Below are 21,152 nucleotides of genomic sequence, written 5' to 3'. Positions count from 1 at the left end.
GTATCATTCTGCTTAATATTTTATATATATATACATATATATGTTAACTATGTTATTTTACTAACATATAATAACTTTTTGTTATTTTAATAAGTCAATAAATATTTTCAAATTTTCTCAGCTTAAGTTTTAAGAAGGGTACATAGCTGTAAATGTAACCTATGTAAACAATAGTGTGTTGGAGTTCTCTTCATACTGTAAGAGTTGTAAATAGATAATGAAACCAAAAAATATTTTAGATCATGCACTGTAGAAGATTAGAAAGCAGTCCTACAGATACATGGGATATAGATAATTTACCTTGATATCATGAAGTCTATCATATGTGCTAAATGAATAAATACATAAAAATAGAATTCTTTTTTTCTCTTTGTATTATTTACTGCTAAGAGTAGTAGCATCTTCATCTGAGATTTGTCCCAAGAAAATAAAACCTGTATATATACAATGCTAACTCTATACTTAGAAGAGGTGCACTTTTCTATTTAAAAATGTTCTAGGTTTTCAAGTTGAGTTATTGGAAAAAATGAGATTCTTCTGTAGCAAATGGTTATTTTCCACAACAGTGAATTCAAATGATGAAAAACTGAAATGAAAGCCATCTAATATGAATAAATATACATCATAAAGACTAACAGCTTATGCTAAATTATAAGGAGAGTTTAGAAGACTGAAGATTACAGAGAGGACAGGAGTGGGGGAAAAGGGAGACATTTCTTGTACATGTAGTAGGAGCTAGGTATTTATACATCTTTACAATAGCCTAAATATATAATTATTAAATAAATTTCTAAACTGAGAGAAGGGATGCTCATAATGTTACAACTGAGGTTTAAATATGGTACTATACACCTTCAAAATCAGTGTTTCAATGCTCTTTAAAGGGCCCTTCTCAATCTGGGGAGTTTTTGTCTTTATCTCTTCAAAGTAGCCTCCTAAAATACCAGCATATAATACCAGCACCTTTTATTTTTCTTTTTTTATTATATCTGTTTTTCCCTTTTAAATATTTATTCAAGTAATGCATACCCATTATAAAGTTTTATAGTTATAATGAAAACAGTGGTTTTCTTTTCCAGTTTTTAGTTCTTCAAATTTCTAGATAATGTTTTGTCTCTTTTTTTGCCTTTTTAAAAATTAATATTTTCAGGTGGCAGTAATTAAGTACTTTATTAAGTAGTTAACTTCATAAAGTTACATAGATTTTAAGTGTACAAATCATCTGTACATTGTATTGCATGCCCACCACTAGCACCTTTTAATTCATAGCAAAGATGTCACATGCCTTAAATAAATTACTTTACTTTCTCAATATTCACATTTGGTGAGAACAATTTGCATGGCACTACAACTAGTAGATTATAAAAGAAATGAAGGAGTCATTAAAAACATATACATACATGGTGATTGATACTTCCTTTTTTAAATTTTTACAGAGTCTGCTTAGGTTATATCATTATTGCACTTGCTGCTAAAAGTTTACTGAGTATCAAGCAATAATATCCCTAAATTTTAAACTATTCTGTTTTTAAGTTGTTTTTTATTTCTGGAAAAAAAATAAAACTATGAGTTTCTACCACTGAGATATCAGAACGATGTCTTTGGGCCTAAAGAAGTCTGTCTCTGCAAAACTGAAAATGTCCCCTAGTGTTCACACGTTTCTACCAGGCTATCACAGAATCCTGACTTGAGCATTTCTGACAAACAGGTACAATGAACTTATTCTGGTGTCGCTGCCCTTCTGCTTTAGGAAACAAGGCACTGGCCGAAAATTTGATAGGTATTGGTATACATAGAAATTATGACTCGCTTACTTTTTGTGAACCTAGTATATAAGTATTAACTCTTCCCTGAGAGTAGCTTCTGCCCTAAATATCTCAAAACATTTATACATACCGACAAAGTCTTCTCCATCATATAGCAGTCCCTATTTTACTTAAGGCTTTTTAGACGTCAATGTAATTTTCTGATTACAGAATCACATTCAAAGTAAGCCCACTTGGAAAGTCATACATGGGACACTGTTTTGAATTCCCTACATGTGATAGAACAGGACTTCTGCCCTGAGACTAACGGTTATGCTTTGAGTCAAATGAGTTGAGTTAGCTCATTCAACTAGAAAGAGACAGATGCTCACCTAAACTCACCGGAGTACCTACTTCACTGAAATGGTGCTTCAATCAGCGAATATTAAATATCATTAGACTGTTCTAAGGACTAAGTGACATAATGAGAAATTAGAATGTCTGGTACATAAAGATTGTTGTTACATTTATTATGATCAGAAGTATTGCCTCATCGGAATATCAACAAAATTGCTAAGGAGGTAATTCTGGGGAATTAAGTAACCAAGACTTGGAAAATTTATCCTGGTCTAGATGAATTATCTGTCAAAACCTCCCACCTTTGTTCTGAGTCAGCATTCACCAATCTATATCAAGTTACTCAGCCTTCTGATTCCCTCAGAATTGGTAAATATATATAAGAAAGGACTTGAGCATTCCCATTACTAGAATGTCTCACCCTGCTGAAGTAATCTCCTTGGCATTCTGGTTTACATAATCAGTCTCAATTGAATTTATTTATTTTTCTGAGTCATTGTGATAATTTCTGGATGTCCTAAGAAAGTCCTGGGACTTTGGGAAAGTCTCTGGGAAAGGCAGGGACACTGAAAAGAAGAAGGTTATCCTTTGAGACTTCACTGTGACTTTCCATGGCCTTTGTCTTCAAATATGCACACTGTTACCTTAAAACTTCATTCAAAATTTCAAAACTTTCATAATCTTATATTAAAGCCTAGAGCTAACTTGCCACTTCCTAGACTTTTCCTCAAGAAATCCTAGCAAATGAAGAGGTAAGATACTTCCAAGTGACATAGTTGACAGTCATAATAAATCAGAAAGGATTAAAGGACTGTAGTGGGGAAAAGGTTCTGAAGAATTATACTATCAGATTTTTAGAAGTTATATGAAGACAAGCTCATTTTTTTAATGGCATATAGCTTAAGAGGACAAAACAAGACAGATTATTAGAAATCAATGGCAGACATTTCAGAATGATTCTCAATATGTTGCTCACCTTGCTACCTTATAATCACTCACCAAGAAGAGTTTCTGGTTCTCTTTAGTCTGCAGTATACAAGAGTTTCTGCACCCTAGCCAACTCATCTTCAACTCATTCTCCCCATCTTAAAACAAGCCCTCACCACCTATCTTCCTCCCATTAGCACATCAATCTATCTTTCTTCATTCTGCTAAGGCTGATAGCTTCATCTATTTCTAAAATATAGGTAGAATCATATAAATTTCCTGCTTCAAAAGCTCTCATTACTCCAATTGTCTATAAATGTGTTTCACAAAAGAAGGTATGTAGACATATTCTTGAAGATATGAACATTATATGAACGTCATGATTTTTAAACACTGGTTTTTGAATAATCTCTTTTACAGGGAAGGTATGAAAGCCATTTACATAGACTATACTTTAGTCCCTCAATTATGTAAGAATGTGTGGATGTATACTTAGGAGCCTATATTTTTCTTCCTCCAGAGAAAATGGAGAAACACTGGTGTTCATGGTATATTCTGAATTCTTTATACCTCCTGTTATTTCTCACTACAAACTTAATATTCTAGCTATATACCACTTCTTTTTTTGTAACTAACCTCATCCACTCACTCTTCTAGTCCAATGCATGTATCGTTCCCTGTGCTGAAAATGCCTTTCCTTTTCTTCTCTTCTTGGTGAGAAATTATTGATATTTCAGGATTTAGTTTTATTTTTATCTTCTTGGGAAATGTTTCTGCTTTATTTCTGGGTTCTAAATTTATTTATTTTTACTGACCATTATATTGTGTTTTCCTCGTGTGTTCATGTGATATTTATTATATGGTTAGGTCCTTGAGGGCAGAAATTGTATAATAGTCATCTTTGTATGTATTTGTTCTTCCATAATTTCCTGAAATGCCAGGATTATGGAGGGCTCTTTAAATTGAACAAAATTTATTTTTTTCTCAGTCTAAAGAACTTCCTTGTGAAGTAACTGAATACTAGTCCTTGAATGACCCCATAGGGATATACCATGCTGGGCATCTCAGCATAGCATGGGATGTTAGACTGAATGCATTGAAAAGTGTTCTCCAGTTATAAGCTCGTATGGCCCTAAATTGCACTGTGCTTAGGGCTGGAAATGTGCCATTAAATTAGAGTTGTTTCTTGTTCCTGCACTTTATTCCCTTTTGTGTATCAATAGCTACCTTTGCTCTTGTCTTCTTATTTGGGAGAATTCTCCCCAAAAGCTAGCTATCTTCAAAAATGTCATCTATCCCTGGGTGTATCTTGAGAATTTTTCTTTTTTGTACTTTCTCCTCCCTAGTGTTCTGCCACACCTAGCCCAGCCTGATCTATTTTTTTCAGACTAAGTCTATACTTGGTTTGTAAGCTAATTGTCAAAAAATGTAATGACTGATGACTGACTGCCAATAGCTAATTTCAGTTTAACATAATAACAGATGCCATTTATTGAAGAAATGTTACAAATTCCTTACATGCATTATATAACTCAATTCTGCCTGCATTTTGGAGATGATGAAACTAAGGTTGAGAGGTAAATAACTTACTTAACACATCCAAGAAGTGGTGGAGTTTGAATCAAATTCCAGCTAGTTTGATTGCCTTTAACCACTTTGCTAAACTGCCAGTCCTTCCTCGCTCTCCAACACGCACAGTGGTTCTACTTTTGCATGAGTAGTGTTATTAAACTGTGAAATACAAGACACCATGAGCAGTCAGAGATTTGCACAAGAAGATTCTTCGTGTCTAATAACCCATACTCCATGGGGACCAACTATTTAGCTTGATCAGAAGACTGCTTTTTATAATACATGCTTATTTTTCTTTGCTTTATCTAAAAACATGTCTCTTTCCCACAATTTATAAGTTGTACATCTTCAATATTTACTTCAGCAATAAATCTAAGAGGAAAGCTGTGGATACATAAATAACTTCAGTAAATGAAAATACAACAGCTCCTCCACCCCAGGAGGGGCTGTGAGGATTTTTTCTAGAGGAGATACATTATACATTGCTCACAAGGACCACAGTGAAAAGGGGCAGCAATAACTGTGAGGTTCAATCAAAACCAATCATTCATTTACACCTGCATTTATTGAGACAGCAGAGTGCAATGGCTGCCTTTGCTCCTGCTTCCCCAGTCCATTGTCCTCACAACTATATTCACTTGAGCACTGCTCATAAGCCAAGACATCCCACACCCGCCACTACATCTGAATTTTGAGATCAAATGTGTCTCCCCATCAAGCAAAACTTACTTCCAGATCTTTGTCTCTAATATCCTTCCCCACTGAGAGGAACCAATGTTATTTGGAGATACGACTGATTCCAGGCCTGGGACGGTGTATGAGCAGGATGACTCTAAAATATATAGTTCTACCAGAATGGGAGTGCTAATAAAATGATGGGGATATAAAACAGAGACATATGAACCAGCTTAAAGGTGAGGTCACAGGTGAACTTTGGGACCATTTAAATATCAAGATAATTATGCACCTTAAGGAATTATATATATAATTCAATTATATATAAGTCTTTGAAAATATGTGAAGTCTTTACTCCATATGGTAGGCAGGAAGGAAAGGCTCTTTCTAACCATAGGATCCTAAAGTGCTGGCTAATGAATGTAGCGGTAGTGCTAAAGTTGGAAAGTCATTATTTCGGGACCATCAGTGGATGGTAATTGCAGGAGAAAATTGTGATAGGAAGCAATGTATTTGCATAATGTTAAAAATGTCCCCATGCAGTCAATTTATTCATTGGAAAGGGGAAAATGTAATTGATACAATGGGAAAATTGCACCACACCTGGAGAAAATGATCAAATTAATATGACCAATGTGAGACAGATGGTCAGCATGTGTCTCCAGACGCGGCAGGCACCCTCTGAGAAAGATACGAAATTGCCTGTGTGGAATTCTGGTGAAGAATATGTTGCTTGGACCCGATCCTGAGGAAATCTCAGACACATGCAAACTGAGGAAGATTCTATTTTAGAATGGTTGGAGGGAAGGTGCTCCCCCAAACATCAATCTCATTTAAAAAAGGCTGTAAAAATACTTCATATTAAAGAAGGCATAACAACTACATACTACCTGACCCTATACAGGATCCTGCTCCAGACAGGGAAAATGCTATGCAGGATAGTATTAGGTCTATTGAAAAAATTGGAATATAAATTCTAGATTAGAATAAAACTTTATATCAATACAGAATTTACTGAGGTTGATAACTGGTCTGCAGTTATGTAAGGGAATGTTTGTGTTCTAAGGAAAAACACACTGAAGTATCCATGGGTAAAGGATTCTGATCTATGTAATCTAGCTCAGATGGTTCAGACTGGGAGACAGAGAAAGAAAGAAAACAGGATAAAATGTAAACAGTAAGTGAATCCATAAGGAGTTTGTGTGTATGTGTGTGTGTGTGTGTGTGTGTGTGTGTGTGTGATTCTGTTGTTACACTGTTTTTATCAGTGCAATTTTTCCTTAAGATTAAAACTATTTCTGAATCAATGTTTAAAGAAGAGTAAACTATGTGTCCCCAGTCAGGAAAAGCTCTTGTTAAATAAGGTCAATGTTTTCTAACATTTTCCTACTAGTACATTGGCTTCATATAACAAATACAGATAAACTAAACAGTAAGTTAGGTGCAGTTTGAAATACCTTAGATATTATTTATGTGTTCAGTTATCAACACATATTAAACATATATTATGTATCAGATAATGGGCCATGATATGCCTTTCCTCAGCTTCTCAAGTTACATGTGAATGAGAATAACTTATTTGAAAATAATTATCAAACAGTTTTTAGTGGTAGCAAATTATTTCCAGTAAACTTGATGTTCTCTACTCATCTCTGTGCATTAGAAACTCATTTGAAAGCTACTAGCTGAGTTGATACAGCTCAACCTACTTCTTTTTTATTTGAAGCCCAGAGACATGAAGCTCCCCTACCTTATTTCTGTGACCAGTCCACATTCCTTAATAACAAAGTTCATGCTTTCTCACTGCTAGAAAATCTGACTAAAAGACCTGTAGAGTACTCCAGTTCCTTTAAGTGTGGAGCCTCTCTGCATGTCATTAAGGCAGCATTTGGAATCCTGTTAAACCCTGCACAGTCCCCGTGGATACCTGACCATTCCTCCCAGACGGTGGCTATCAATTCATGTGCGTGCCTTAGTCTCAGCTTGTATTGTTTGAGGCTCCTGGGCACCATGCATTGCCTTCATGTATGATTATCGAAGGGCCAGCTTTATATTGTCCACCTTCAAGAAACTCAGCATGCTTTGCTCATTAGAGTACAATGGAAAGGACTCTTGTATTTTGGCATTTGACAAATTTAGGAATAGATTTAGCTCTCCCCCTTAGCAAATGAGCCACGGGACCCAAATTACTCAATGCCTCTGACCTTGTTTCCTCCCTTTAAACTGGAAATAATGATGCCTTCTTTCTAAGAGGGTGACTTTAAGGATTAAGTGAGATAGTGCTATACGAATGTTTGGCATAGCGCCTTGCACACAGTGATTATTTGGAAAATGTTAATCATTGATATTATTTTAGTAAAGTAAGCATACTTTTTATTTCAACAGCTGCACCAGGATTCTTCTTTAGAGTGATATTCTCTTTGTTTTAATTTCTTTTCGGGGAGCATAAGGTCCAGAGTTAGAGGGTGTAAGCACATGGGAACATGAAAGAGACAGGGACATTCCTTTACACAGTTGAGCAACAGAAGTTAAAAGATAAAACAACCATCACAAGGACAAGAAAACAAAACAAAACAAAAAGTTAAGGATAAAAAAGGAAAGAGAGCAAGGTTTTTCTACCTGGTAGGGTGCCAGAAGTTTTAGAAGGTGGAGTGTCTGGTGTTAAATTCTGTTTTCATCTTGTTGCAAGTCAGTACCCTATGTTTTTCCAAACCTCCGGTGACTTGAGTTAGTGTCCTTGTTTGCCTGTGTTGTTTGTAGGTTTGTTTTCATAATGCAAATTGAGGTGAGGAGGATGAATTTTATGACTGGGACTGCCTTGGGCAGAGGAAAATGAACAGGTGCTGAAGGAAAGACATATGCAAGATTGAGAGCTTTGCAGGAGAAGTAAGGAGGGCCTAAAAGAGACTATGAAACAGCATCTCTGATGAAGCAAAAGATCTTAAGGGATAATGGAACAGGAGCTTAACCCCCACACGTGAGTTTTATCTTTAGTCAAATTAGAGGAATGGACTTGCCTAAAAGAACCTAGGGTCCAGAATATTTTAAACTAGATAAAATACTAAAGCTTAGGAAAGTATAATAGATCCCCAGTCCTATATTAATAATTACAAAAACTTCTGAACATGTATTATTTTGTTTGGCACCAATACTCTTTTAGTGGGAAGACCTGACTTTACTTGGCATTAGGTTGCCTATTATCTCTCCTGATTGCTACAGTGGATACAGCCACACACTTTGCTGATGAGTTAATAATGTGTTGGATTATGGTGCACTGCCTAGACTCCCCTTCGTTTATGGGCCAACTATGTACGTGTGACAAATGCCCTTATTCAAAATTCTGAATTTTCAAACTCTTCTGCACCTACAGTGTTGGATAAGAGATAGTCAACATAGATTCAGAAAAAAACCCCATATATTTTAAATGAGTGAAAAAGGGAGGTATTACCTTCCAGTGTGTTTCTAAAGCTGAAATTGGCGGTTTTATCCATGGAACCCGTTTCATACTGGGTGAGACTCAGGCAAAACTCCACTTCGGCGGAGGAGGGGAGCCTCGGGGTCCTGGCCTTGTCGTGGTTTCCAGGGTTGCGCAGTAATGGCCCCTCAGGAGTCCCATTGCACAGAACCTGGCGGCTGTTGTACTCCTCTGATCGGCTACAGATGACCTGCACAGAACACCTTGATGTTAAAGTAGTCATCACCTCTAAGTCAAAGTCAAAGGGGGAAATAGGGAGGTTGAAATCCCTGGTTGCCATATTTTTATCTCTAATCATAAGGAGGTGAATAATTTAGAGGAAATTGTTGAAGAAAGCAGATTTCTGCGGGTGGAAGAATAAACCACAAAAACCAAAATCTAGAAAAGAATTGGAGTTTTGAATCTACCACTTAAGAAAATGTGTTAAATTCCCTAAGCCTCAGCTATCAAATGGGTATAACAATGGTTTTACATAATTGTTGTCAAATATTTATTTGAGGAGAAAACTAACTTAACTGACATGTTAATTATCTGTTGTGTGGCTTCACTGGTTTTATGCCCACGAGACCAGGTATGGCCCAGAGTTTAGGTCTGTACCCTCTTTTATCTCTTTCTGTATCTTCTCTGGCTGAACAACCAATTCCATGGCTTACACTATTTGATTAGAACTCCCCAGTTCCTATCTCTAGTTCAAAATGACTCTTCTGAGCCTTAAATCTGTATATTCCTCCCCAACTTCCACTTTTCAATGTCATCTCACATGCATCTCAAATGTAACATTAAAAACCCTAAATCTGTTACTCTATCTACATTTTCTATCTCACCAGCCATCCTGCGGTTCAAACCAGAAGCCCATGAGTTATCATGTTTAAGCCAGAAACTGGTATTTACTGTTGGTATTTTATTCTCTTTTGTCTTTCTTATTGAAACCATCAACCAATATTTTCAATTCTACCTCCAGAGGATATCTTGAATTTGACAGTCACTCCCCATTTGCTTAAAATTCTGTGAGCCTACTGTTAAATTCTGATGGGCTACTCTTTTCTGGGCATTGCAAGTGCCCCTTCATCCCATACTTTTTTTCCTTCCATAAGAACACCCATTCCTTGCCATGCATCTGATATTCTACCTAATCTTCAAGGTCAAGGCAATCTTTGGGAAAAAAAAAAAAAACCACTGTAGATTCTGACTTAAAAAAGTAATTCAAAAAGATTTGACTCTAAATATGAAGTTATAGGCATTCTTCACTGAAATATTCTTTTTATAGCTTTCTTTATATGTATGTGGAACAGTGAACTATGATAAAAATATTTGACTAAATAAGACAAAAGTAGCTCTTTCAATAAATAAAAAATAAAAATTCTAAGGGGTTAATAATATCACATTATAATTTAATTGACAGATTCATATTTTAGTGGTATATAAATTAACTCTTCATTTTAAAATCCTCGATGCCCTAGATTCAATGAAAGCAAGTAACTAGGTAGCAAGATGTCAACACTTAACCAAAACGTAAGTGCAGGAGAACCTGCCCTGCCATCACTGACTGTTCACAGCAGTCACATTCTTCCATAGAAGACCTCTGCCATTCACTAGATAATATTCTTCTTTGTCAAACTTAAACTTTATTCACTTTCATCTCCTGGGATAAATTTTTTTTTCTGTATAACTTCCCTTAAAAAATTGTAATCTCCACAAAGACAGCTTTCTTCTTAAATTATTATTGTTGCTGATTCTCAGAATCTACAATAAAGGCTCAATAAATATTTGATGAATGAATAAACAGATCAAGGAGTAAACCAATGTATCTTCAACTACAAACATGTGCTGAACAAAAATTTTTTTTAATTTTATTTTTTAATATTTTATCCATTCATCTCTAGAGACAGGAGAAAGGAAGGAGAAAGAGAGGGAGAGAAACATCAATATGTGGTTGTCTCTCACGCATTCCTCATTGGGGACCTAGCCTGCAATTCAGGCATGTGTCCTGACTGGGAATTGAACCAGCGACCCTTTAGTTCACAGCCCGTGCTCAATCCACTGAGTTACATCAGCCAGGCTGAACACACTTTTTTCCTAGCCCTTTTATTGCTAACAACTTCTGTACTAGAAGATATTTACAGAACTGTATCATTTTTGGTAAGTCTATCTCATGGCCCTACTGTGTCCCAGACCATGAGGAAGACATCACTGTGTACATTTTTAAAAATTCTCACCTTGTTAGTTTATATGATCTTATCTTTATTTCAATGATGAGAAAACTAAGTCTTGGTGTGGAAGAATACAGTCTTGGCTGTAAGACCTAGAGCTCTCTGTTATGGTTAATAATTTTATAGACAATAGGTAAGGCACAAGAATATTTTACAAGTGAAAAAAGTTCCTGGTCAGCCTTTTGCACTATGGTTACAAATAATGAAGACAATCCTATCAGTCCCCTGCTCCCATGGGTTTGCAATCTATAGGAATGCCAAAGCAAATTAAATCACCATCAACTGAATGAGCCCTGTGTCCCAGGAATGGCTGCTGCTGTGTTAAATGAGAAACACTTAGAGAAGCCTTTAATTTTCGGTCAGTAAAATAATATTTATGAGTTGAAAGGAATCAGGCTCTAAAATTGAGGTGGATATGGGATTCAATGCTAATACACCTACTTACTAGCAGTGTATCAATGAGCATGTTATTTAGACTTGTTAAGTCTCAGTTTCCTCAACTATAATATAAAATAATAAGTGCATCTAACATTATATAATGTAAATATGTGATTAATATGTTGATAATATAATAAATAATAATTGAAATAACATAATTCTGACTCAACAAAGGACAGTTTCTAGTTTTTTTAATACTTCAACACATTCCACAATCTTTTTTTCATGCATAATTGAGAACTAGAAGAGTTAGGTAACTTTTCTAAGGCCATAGGATGTTTAGGGCTAGAGCTAGAAACTTAATATTCATTCCTCTTATTCCAAAGCTATATCAACTACATTTATTAGTGCCTGTAAGTGACTTAGGAATGTCTGAATAAAGCCAATGTAACTTTTGTTTTAGATGTTATGTGTTGGATTCATTTATAGTGTCGATTAACTAGACATCACGGCAGGAACACAGAGGAGATCACTTTCATTTCTGTTTGAATAATAGAACATCTCATGACATTCTTGGTTAAATTAGAGAGGTTTGAATAGAACTATTTTTGCTGAAATGCCACCTGCCAAGTGACTAAGTGTTCAGATGACTGGATGTATTAGTAACAAGGAGGAAATCTACCTTGGTTCCATAAATAACTTGAAAAACTTAACCTCAAATCATTGTCTTTCTGATACAGAGGGCAAGCAGGGTAGGGGAAATTGTTGGCACTAATGTTGTGACCAGTCATGTAGATCACAATCAGAAAGACATGGGGTTCTCAATATTGGCTCTTTATTAGCTACATGACCTTGGACAAAATACTTGAGCTCTCTGAGTATTAAGGTTTTTCATTTGTAAATGGGAATTATAACAACTTTCTATGAAAGATAAAATAATCTAACACATGTAAAGCCCTTAGTACATTGTGCTACATCCAAGGATAGAGTGGTTAATAATAGCAGCTCTTAAAATTTATTGAATACAAGACCATTGGGAAGGTCACCAAATTTTTTAACTCTGATTATATAATACTGGTTGAATATTTATTATTATAGTAACTAACATTGGAATATCATATCAACACATATTATAGTAATTTCTACACATTTAACTCAAAGAATATGTTAGATACGAAACTATTTTATATTAACAGATTTCATCAAGTCTCTTCACAGTGCTGCTTTACAATATTATTTTAATATTACTTTTAATATTTTATTGATTATGCTATTACCGTTGTCCTGGTTTTCCCCTTTTGCCCCCCTCCACCCTGCACTTCTTATTTCCTTAGACAATACCCCAATCCTTATTTATGTCCATGAGTCATGTGTCTAAGTTCTTTGGCTACTGTACTTTACATCCTCATGGCTATTCTGTAACTACCTATTTTTACTTCTTAATCCTCTCACATCTTACCCACTCTCCCATAGCCCCCCCATCTCTTTATCTTTAACTTTTGCCATTTTAATTACATGTCTTAGAGTGGTCCTCTTTGCATCCATCTTGTTTGGGACTCTCTGTGCTTCCTGAACTTGCTCTTCTATTTCCTTCACCAGATTAGGGAAGTTTTCTTTCATTATTTTTTCAAATAATTTTTTTAAATTTCTTGCTCTATCTTTTCTCTTTCTGACACCCCTATGAAATGAACATTGGATTGCTTAAAGCTGTCCCACAGGATGCTTACACTATCCTCATTTTTTCAGATTCTCTGCTCTGATTGGTTGTTTTTTGCTTCCTTATGTTCCAAAACATTGATTTGATACTCAGCTTCACCCAATCTACTATTGTTTCCCTGTAAGTTGTTCTTTTTTTCAATTAGTGTAGCCTTCATTTCTGACTGAATCTTTTTTGTGCTATTAAAGTCCTCATTAACTTCCTTGAGCATCTTTATAATCAATACTTTGAACTCTCCATCTGACAGATTGCTTATCTCCATTTCATTTAGCTCTTTTTCTGGGGTTTTGATCTATTCTTTCCTATGGGCCATGTTTCTATGTCTCCTAATTTTGGCAGCCTTCCAGTGTTTGTTTCTGTGTATTATGTAGAGCCACTTTGACTCTGTGTCTTGGTAGTGTGGCCTAATGTAGTAGGTGTCCTATAGGGTCCAGTGGCAGAGCTTCCCCTATCACCCAAGCTAAATGCTCAAGGTGCACCCTTCATGTGAGCTGAGTACACCCTCCTCTTGTAGTTGAGCCTTGGTTGCTGTTGGCAGATCAATGGGAGGGATTTATCCAGGCCAGTCAGCTGCAAGGAATGGCTGTGACCACTTACCATCAACCTCCACCCTCTGTTGAGGGTCAGCTGTGCAGGGGAAGAATGGTGGTGCTCCAATGTGGTCTGTAGCTGTCCACTGGGAGCACTGGCCCTAGTGTTCCCCAGGTGGTGCAGGCCAAGATCAGCCCCTACCTGTGTTTTTCTGGAGGCCACCCTGCCTGAGGTAAAAGCAATGTGAGATGGCCGCTACTTGTGCTGGGCTTAGAGATTTCCAAGCAAACCCAAGCCATGAGTCTAGTCTGCTAGTTCCAGGCCTGGGGCTCACTGAGGCCAGCTAATGCTTGTTTGAGAGGATTCAGGAGGTTTGAAACATGGGCCAAGCCTAGCCAATCATATAAAAATGAAGCTTGGGTGGGCCTTAAAGTGGGTAGGACAGAGTCTGTGGGGATCCCCAAGGCAGGTCAAACAGTGTTAGCCATGTTAATAGAATCTTAGATGTGGTACCAGTCTGTGGCTCGGTGGGGATAGGGCCCAGAAAAGGGACAATGGCCTCTACTCACCTTGATGCCAAACACCTCAGTCTCCCTCTGCACACCACTTATGCCCCTCAATCTCCATCCTGGTGCTGGAGCCCAGAGGGAGTGAGTCCATGTGTGGGTTCTTTAAGAGGAACTGCTTGGGACTCCAGAAGTTTCTTCCACCAACCCAACTTTTGTAGACAGAAGTTGTGGGGACCTGTCTTCCTGGCCCTGGAACCCTCAACCAGGGGCCTGGAGTAGGGCTGGGACTCTTTGCTCCCAAGCTATCCCTCCCAAATTTTTAGCTACCACATGTCTACGTGGGACCTGCCCATTCCATGTCTGCACCCCTCCTACCAGTCTGGATGGAGGTGGTTTCTTTAATGTCGTAGTTGTCAGGCTTCCATTCAACACAATTTCTGTCAGTTCTAAGTGATAGTTTTTTTTTCTATATTTTAGTTGTAATTTTGTTGTTGTGCAGAGGTGAGCCATGTCTGCGCATGCCGACATCTTGATTCCAGATACCAGAATCTTGTAGCTAAGTTACAGTAGTCTACTGATACTGCCAAATTTTCAGATACCAGATACCAAATCTTCAGATACAATAGTCTACTGATACTTATGTTTATATGACCCAAAAGAATACCTAAACAACAAAAACATTCAAACGAGCAAAATATAACCAAAGACACCGACATAGAGAACAGGCTGACAGTGTCCAGAGGAAATAGGGGAGGGAATTTCAGGGGAAAAGGGGAAGGGTTTACAGGAACAAGTATAAAAGACACATGGACAAAAACTAAGGGGGTTGGAAATGGGAGGGAGGTGGGGAGAACAGGGTGGGGTGGGCTGGGATGGGAGTAAAAGGCAGAAAACTGGATTTGAACAAGAATTATAAATAAATAAATAAATAAATAAATAAATAAAATTTAAAAAGATTACATACCCTTTCCTTTCATGGTACTATTTGGTTTTCTATTTCATTCAGTATTTTCATTAACACAGGAAATAAGCATATATAATAATTGTAGCCCAGTTTTTTTGTTGTTGAGAAAAATCAGAGGTCAGAGAATCTAAATAACTTATCCAATACCATCCAATAAATGGCAATGGTCTTTAGACGATTTTGACACCTGTAGTTTACAATAATAATGGGAAAAAAATCAAGTGTACCAAATCAAATGAAAAAAAGGAGATAGAAGAAACAGATGTATTAATGGGAAAGGTGAACCCAGACAGTGCTCTCTTAAATTTAAAGAAATATCAATAAACTACCAGTTATTAAAAGCTTCCCAGAGCAAAGATTCTTATTATGACACTAGAGGTTTTGTCTGAAAAAAAAATGTAGAACATATGACATTCCACAGAATCTTTTTCATAAAAAAAAGAGAGAGAAGCTGTTAGTTCATTGAGCTGTTGCCATGGTTACCAAAAAACCCATGACTTTCTGCTAAAATGTGACTTTTTTTCTTCCCACTGTTTGCCTCCATGTGATGTGCTTTTCACCTGATGAGTGAATTCCCTGGCAACATTTCGCTCATGTCTATCATCTAGGAAATTGTTTTTTCTTTTTATTTTGATCCATCATGACAGCTGTTCCCAATCTACCTTTTCTTTTATTGGCTAGCTTTTCTGCTGCCTGCATAACATTGAATCAAACTGTGTTGAGCATAAGTATCTATCCTTTAATATTACTAAGAACCTTCCCATCTCCAAAAATATTGAACCATTTTAACTGATGACAAATATGCTTTTCCTTGAAAAGATTTTGACACTAAACAAAAAAAAAAATGAACATACAGAAAAGATGTGAATTCTGAATACATGCTTTCTAATAACTAATACTAAGTACCTGATTTTTAATATTTTACTTAATAGAAAACCTTATCATTCAATATTATTAATCGCTTTAAATGATACTCAGATATGCTTGATCTTTTTTATTATGTTGTCCCTTCTTTTCAGGCACACATGAACACACATGCTGAGAGAGAACCATACAAAATGTCTTCTTCCAAACTGTAAGTTTGCTGCTTGTAATGGAATTTTGGTGTCCTTAGCCTTAGGGATCTAATGTTATAAAGAAGTGCCATCTAAAATTCCAGAAATCCAGCCATGCAGAATTTAATTTTTTTAAGTGATTTACACTTTTTTAAAAATTTGATTTATTTATTTTTAGAGAGTATGGAAGGGAAGAAGAAAGAGAGGGCAAGAAACATCAATGTGTGATTGCCTCTCTCACCTCCCCCACGGGGGACCTGGATTGCAACCTAGGCATGTGCCCTGACTGAGAATCAAACGAGCAACCCTTTGGTTTGCAGCCCCCACTCAAATCACTGAGCTATACCTGCCAGGGTAGAATTTAATTTTTAATTTTTAATGTTTGTTAGCTTGGGGTTAATATTCTATGAGTTTTAATTTTGTTCTTTTCAACATACATTTGTACACCCATTCCATGTATATATCATGGTCCTAGCATCTGTGGATATAAAAATAGGTAAGAAATGGTCTGTACCTTGGAGCAGCTGTCAACCTTGTAGACAAAGAGAGATTCACAAACAATGACACGCACTCAAGAATTATAGATGTTATGATACAGATCTGTATAAAGGGTAATAATGATAACAAAGGGGTTAGAGTTAATTCTACTTGAGTAATGGATGTGGAATATTTTTATTATAATATGAATGAAAAGGACTACATCAGTATATCTGCCCCAGTTGTCTGTGCAATTAAATTTAAGGGAGTCAAAGTGACTACAAGTAAAATTTTACAGCCATAAATTAGTGGCTTATTTAATTCCTTCTCACTCTAACTGGCTCCTTGTAAACAGGGAACAACATGGTTGACTTGAAATAGTATTGGAGTCAGAGGCAATGGGTTTTATCCTTCAACTCTGTGACCTTGGACAAATCATCTTAGCCTCTGGGGCCTCTCTATCTTCCTTTATAAAATGTGGACACAATACTAGATGCTACTGAAGGGCCTCACAGTCTCAGAGTTCTCAAATCCTATGAATCTCTAAAATTCTATTTTTGTGTCAAGTAAAAAATAGCTAAAATCAAGGGGAAAATATAGGTTCTGTATCAAAGGGGCTGTCTAGCTGATTTGGAAAGTATTAATGAGTATGGAAACTTTGTGATTTCATCTCACACAAAATAGTTCAGTTCTTGACTTAAGCATTCAGTGAAGGCAAAAACGTTTAACCAGGTGGTGTGTTTACTATAGAACCTGAGTTTGTAAAGTGGAGAAGGTACCAAAACAATCCGATATTCATTAAAACAGTGGTTCTCAGTGCTGTCTACACATTAGAGTACACATGAGAAGATTTCAAAATGCAGATGCCTAGATTTCACAGTGGACCAACTGAATGTGATTTTCTGGTAGAAGTTAGATGGAAGCCCATGTGATTGTTTGGGGGTTTTCCTTTCGTTTTTAAAGCTCCCTAAATAATTTAGATGCTGAGAACTACCAAGTTCAATCAATATAAACAATTTATCTTAATTTTTAAAAGACTCTAATAAAAGAGGTTGTGTGAAGGAATGGAAACAGCCAACTGAAGGTTGGTTTTCGCTGTCACTTCATGCAGTGACACCACGTACGGTCAGTGAATATGGGTGTTCATTCATCTCACCTTCCTTATTTAAACTATTGTTTATGTGGTTTTCATCAATGGCCTTTGTCCACCCTTCTTCCTAATTTCCTTTTAACACCAGTTACTACATAACAGTCTAAATATAGAACTACATTGAAACAAATGTTATAGCAATTTAGTCTAGTACTTAGCTATTAGATTCAATAAGTTTTATATGGAAATGAAATTGGCCACCATCACAAAGGAACAAAAAGAAAATTTTTCCACTAAAAGTTAATGAATGATTCAAAATAATTATAAACATAATTCAGGTATCACCAAGTAGCATACATCTCATGTAATTAAATATCGATTAGTATCTATCTGTTAGGGTTCAGTGTGGATGTTTTAACTTTTTTGGTAATTTAGTATAATCCTGGGTCAAGTGAAGCTGTACAGTTAAGGAAAGCATTATAGTTTCCTTGAGTAAAATCACTCAAAACCCCCCGTCCAAGCTTAGCAGTATTTTAACAGAGGTCATGAGAGTTAGATGAGAATTGTGCACTAATAGATTAAGGCAGGAGGGTCTGAAGTCCTATTGAAATAGATTTTTTCCAAGAATCTTTTTAATAGTCTTTCCTGTACAAATACATTCATTAATCCTGAATGAATGACATTCAAGATTAAGGTAAATAGCTGACATTAGTGACACCAGGCATTATACAGCAACCATTTTTCAATGAGCTTCAATAGGCTCCATTTGGAAGGTGTGAGAACTTAGTTTGTTGGGTAGGGGGGTGGAGGAGGCAAAGGAAATGGATGGGAAGCCATCCACATTTCAAAACTTCACAATGTGAAGTACAAAGATAAGATCCTTCCCATCTTATTTAAGTAGTAGGCTTAGTTCCATAAAGCGCTGCTATAATACAAATGTTTGGAATACAAGCAGAAAAACATTCTTTCTAGCTTATGGTTTAAAATGATAAATAATTAAAAACATATTTCTTTGGTTACCTTTTGCCCCTAATCCAGAATGAAAAATGTAGAATAGGAGAAATACAAATTAAATTTTAGAATAGTAATTCTTTATCGTGTACCTCTAAAGTATGCATGTTTTAGGGGAGGAAGAGCAATTTTTTATGCAGCTTAAGGACAAAAATGAGACAATGGCCATATCTTTTGGCTGAAGACATCCAGCAGTCATATCCTTGGAAATAGTTTTGGGTGATCATGAAGCCAGTCTACCAGATAATAAATAAGTCTTGTCTCTGCTACTGACTAGCTCAGTGATCTTGTACAACTTACTTACTATCTTTATATCTCAGTTATTTAATCTTTAAAATAGGAATTATTAACTAATAAAACTATTAAATTAGTTGATGCACAAAAACACTTGCAACAGGGTTTCACACATGCTAAATGTTCAATAAATGTTAGCTATTTTCACTATCTATTTGGGCCTCAGGGTTCTCAGGTATTTAAAATAAAAAAAGATTTGATCTAAAGACTATTCCTCAAATTGTCCTGATGGTAATAATCACCAAAGACATTTGGTAAATAATGCTTCCCCAGGACCATCCACTAAAGGTTCTGATCAATGGGTCTGGGATTAGGCCAGGGATTTTCACTTTTAATATGTGCTCTGTATGAATTTCATTGTGATGAAAATTTCAGACACGCTGACATAGATAATTTATTTAATCATCTAAATATTTATTTATCCATTCTTTCAATAAATAATGAGCCCTTCCCATTTGCAGGTCACCATCCTAAGTGCTGGGGGGTACAGTGATGAACCAAATCATCTGTGTATTAGAGTCTGGGAATTTAGTAGAAGATATCAGACAAATAAGCACAGAAATAGCTATGTAACTACAATTATGAAGTGTGCTCTATTAAAGGAAAAACACAAGGTATGTTGAGAGTTTTGAATAGGGGTCTTTTTCTACTCCCGGCAGAAGAGATAAGGAGGGAGAGGTTTACTCAGATCTGCCTGAAGAAGGGACTACTAAATTTCCTTTATGCCTTGATATTTTATGTTCAGCACACCTTACCTGCCAAGAGGAGAAGAAGGATGCTGGGCTGAGTAGGTTGGGGTTTGTTGGGTTGCGCCCTCCCATATATTCATCTGTGCAAATGTCACAGTTTTCAGCATCTCTCCAATCCCAGTAAGGAATGGTGAAGTTCTCATCCCCTGTAAGCTCCTGGATTTCTCGTTCCCACAGCAACAAGAAGAGTCTGTGCCAAGGCAGGAAACCCGGTGCTTCATGAGCAAAATCAATGTCTCTCCAGATTTCAGACCCCCCAAGCAGTGTATCCCTTGACACATAATAGTGCATCCAAACAAAGAGGTCATAAATATTGATGTCACTAAACATGGGTGTTGACCCATTATTCATTTGGCCGTAGGTGCCTGTGGGGATGACGTAGTCTGGGCTAGTAGTACGCTTTGCTAAAGTGAGGTAAGCAAGAAATTTGTTCTTCTCTGGAACACTCAAATCAAAGATGTTTCTTCTCACCAAAAGTCGCCTTTCTGTGCAGTTTGGTCCCCCAAAGCCAAACCTGCAATTTCCACAGTTGAATCCCATGAAGTTGCTAGAGCACTGGCAGGTCCTATTATAAAAGACAGAGGGCCAGGACTCCCGGTCGTCTACCCCCGTGAAGGGGAATTGAGGCCCAAGTGGTGCACTGGACAGAACAATGTCCTGACAGGAGCCCCTGCCTGAAAGCTGGCCACAGGGGCTCCCATCCCCCGTCCATGGTGGGCAGCATTCCTTCTCCATCAGGTCCTTGGAGGACACACAGGCTCGAGGGAAATGGCCATCGGAAGTCTGGGAACTCCACAGCAGGCAGTATAACACAGCCAGGAGCATTCTTCCTCTAGTCTTCACAAGGTCTGTTTGAGCTGGGTAATCGGGCCACACACTTTTCTTCCAGCTACCCCTGCAGTGACTATCACATGTTCTGGCTAAATCCCGTGTAACACCACTCCCACTTCTAGCATCAAACACTCTCAGTCTTTATCTTAAGCTTTCATCTTCTGAAAGCCACATGACTAACTTTTTGTTGGAGTTGGCATGTACCCTGCAAGTGGGATAGGCCCTAGCAACACTATTTACCATTAATAGTTTCTTATGCTTAGAATAATAATAAATATTATTAATAATAATGCCCAATCTATGTAAAACCCAGTTAATTGACTATGGAATTAATGATGATTTGAATTTGAAAATGAGAAATAGTGTTAGTAATAGAGGTTCTCTTACTAAGAAAGTTTCAGAAGTGGTAGACATTGTGGGCATAAGGTAGGGGTTCTTTAGAGACCATAAATAGGCCGCAGCATTTTTGGAGGTAAGCTTCGTGAAAAAAAGACCCTTTTCAGAGCCCAAAGATTATTTCTTATATCTGAATTATTACAGCTTATTTATTTTATATAAAGTATCAGAAAAAAATCATTCTGCTGC

The 21,152-nt window shown here is 36.7% G+C and overlaps 1 protein-coding gene across 1 annotated transcript in view; it reads right to left on the bottom strand.

Moving 5' to 3' along the window:
• TYR (tyrosinase) overlaps window positions 1–20,597 on the bottom strand; it is an 83,251-nt gene extending 62,654 nt beyond the window's left edge. Inside the window, exons 1-2 of the mRNA XM_037137607.2 lie at window positions 19,743–20,597; window positions 8,725–8,941 (exon numbers count right to left, since the gene is read on the bottom strand). Of these exons, the coding sequence (XP_036993502.2) occupies window positions 8,725–8,941; window positions 19,743–20,561 (1,036 nt within the window). The 5' untranslated portion in view covers window positions 20,562–20,597. The remainder of the gene's footprint in view (window positions 1–8,724; window positions 8,942–19,742) is intronic.
• Window positions 20,598–21,152: the final 555 nt, after the last annotated feature.

This window comes from Artibeus jamaicensis, unplaced genomic scaffold (assembly GCF_021234435.1).
Source record: "Artibeus jamaicensis isolate MK-2021 breed Jamaican fruit bat unplaced genomic scaffold, CSHL_Jam_final contig_64, whole genome shotgun sequence".
Classification (NCBI taxonomy): domain Eukaryota; kingdom Metazoa; phylum Chordata; class Mammalia; order Chiroptera; family Phyllostomidae; genus Artibeus; species Artibeus jamaicensis.
The sequence above is the reverse complement of the archived record's forward strand: the minus strand, read 5'-3'. Positions and strand labels throughout refer to the sequence as shown.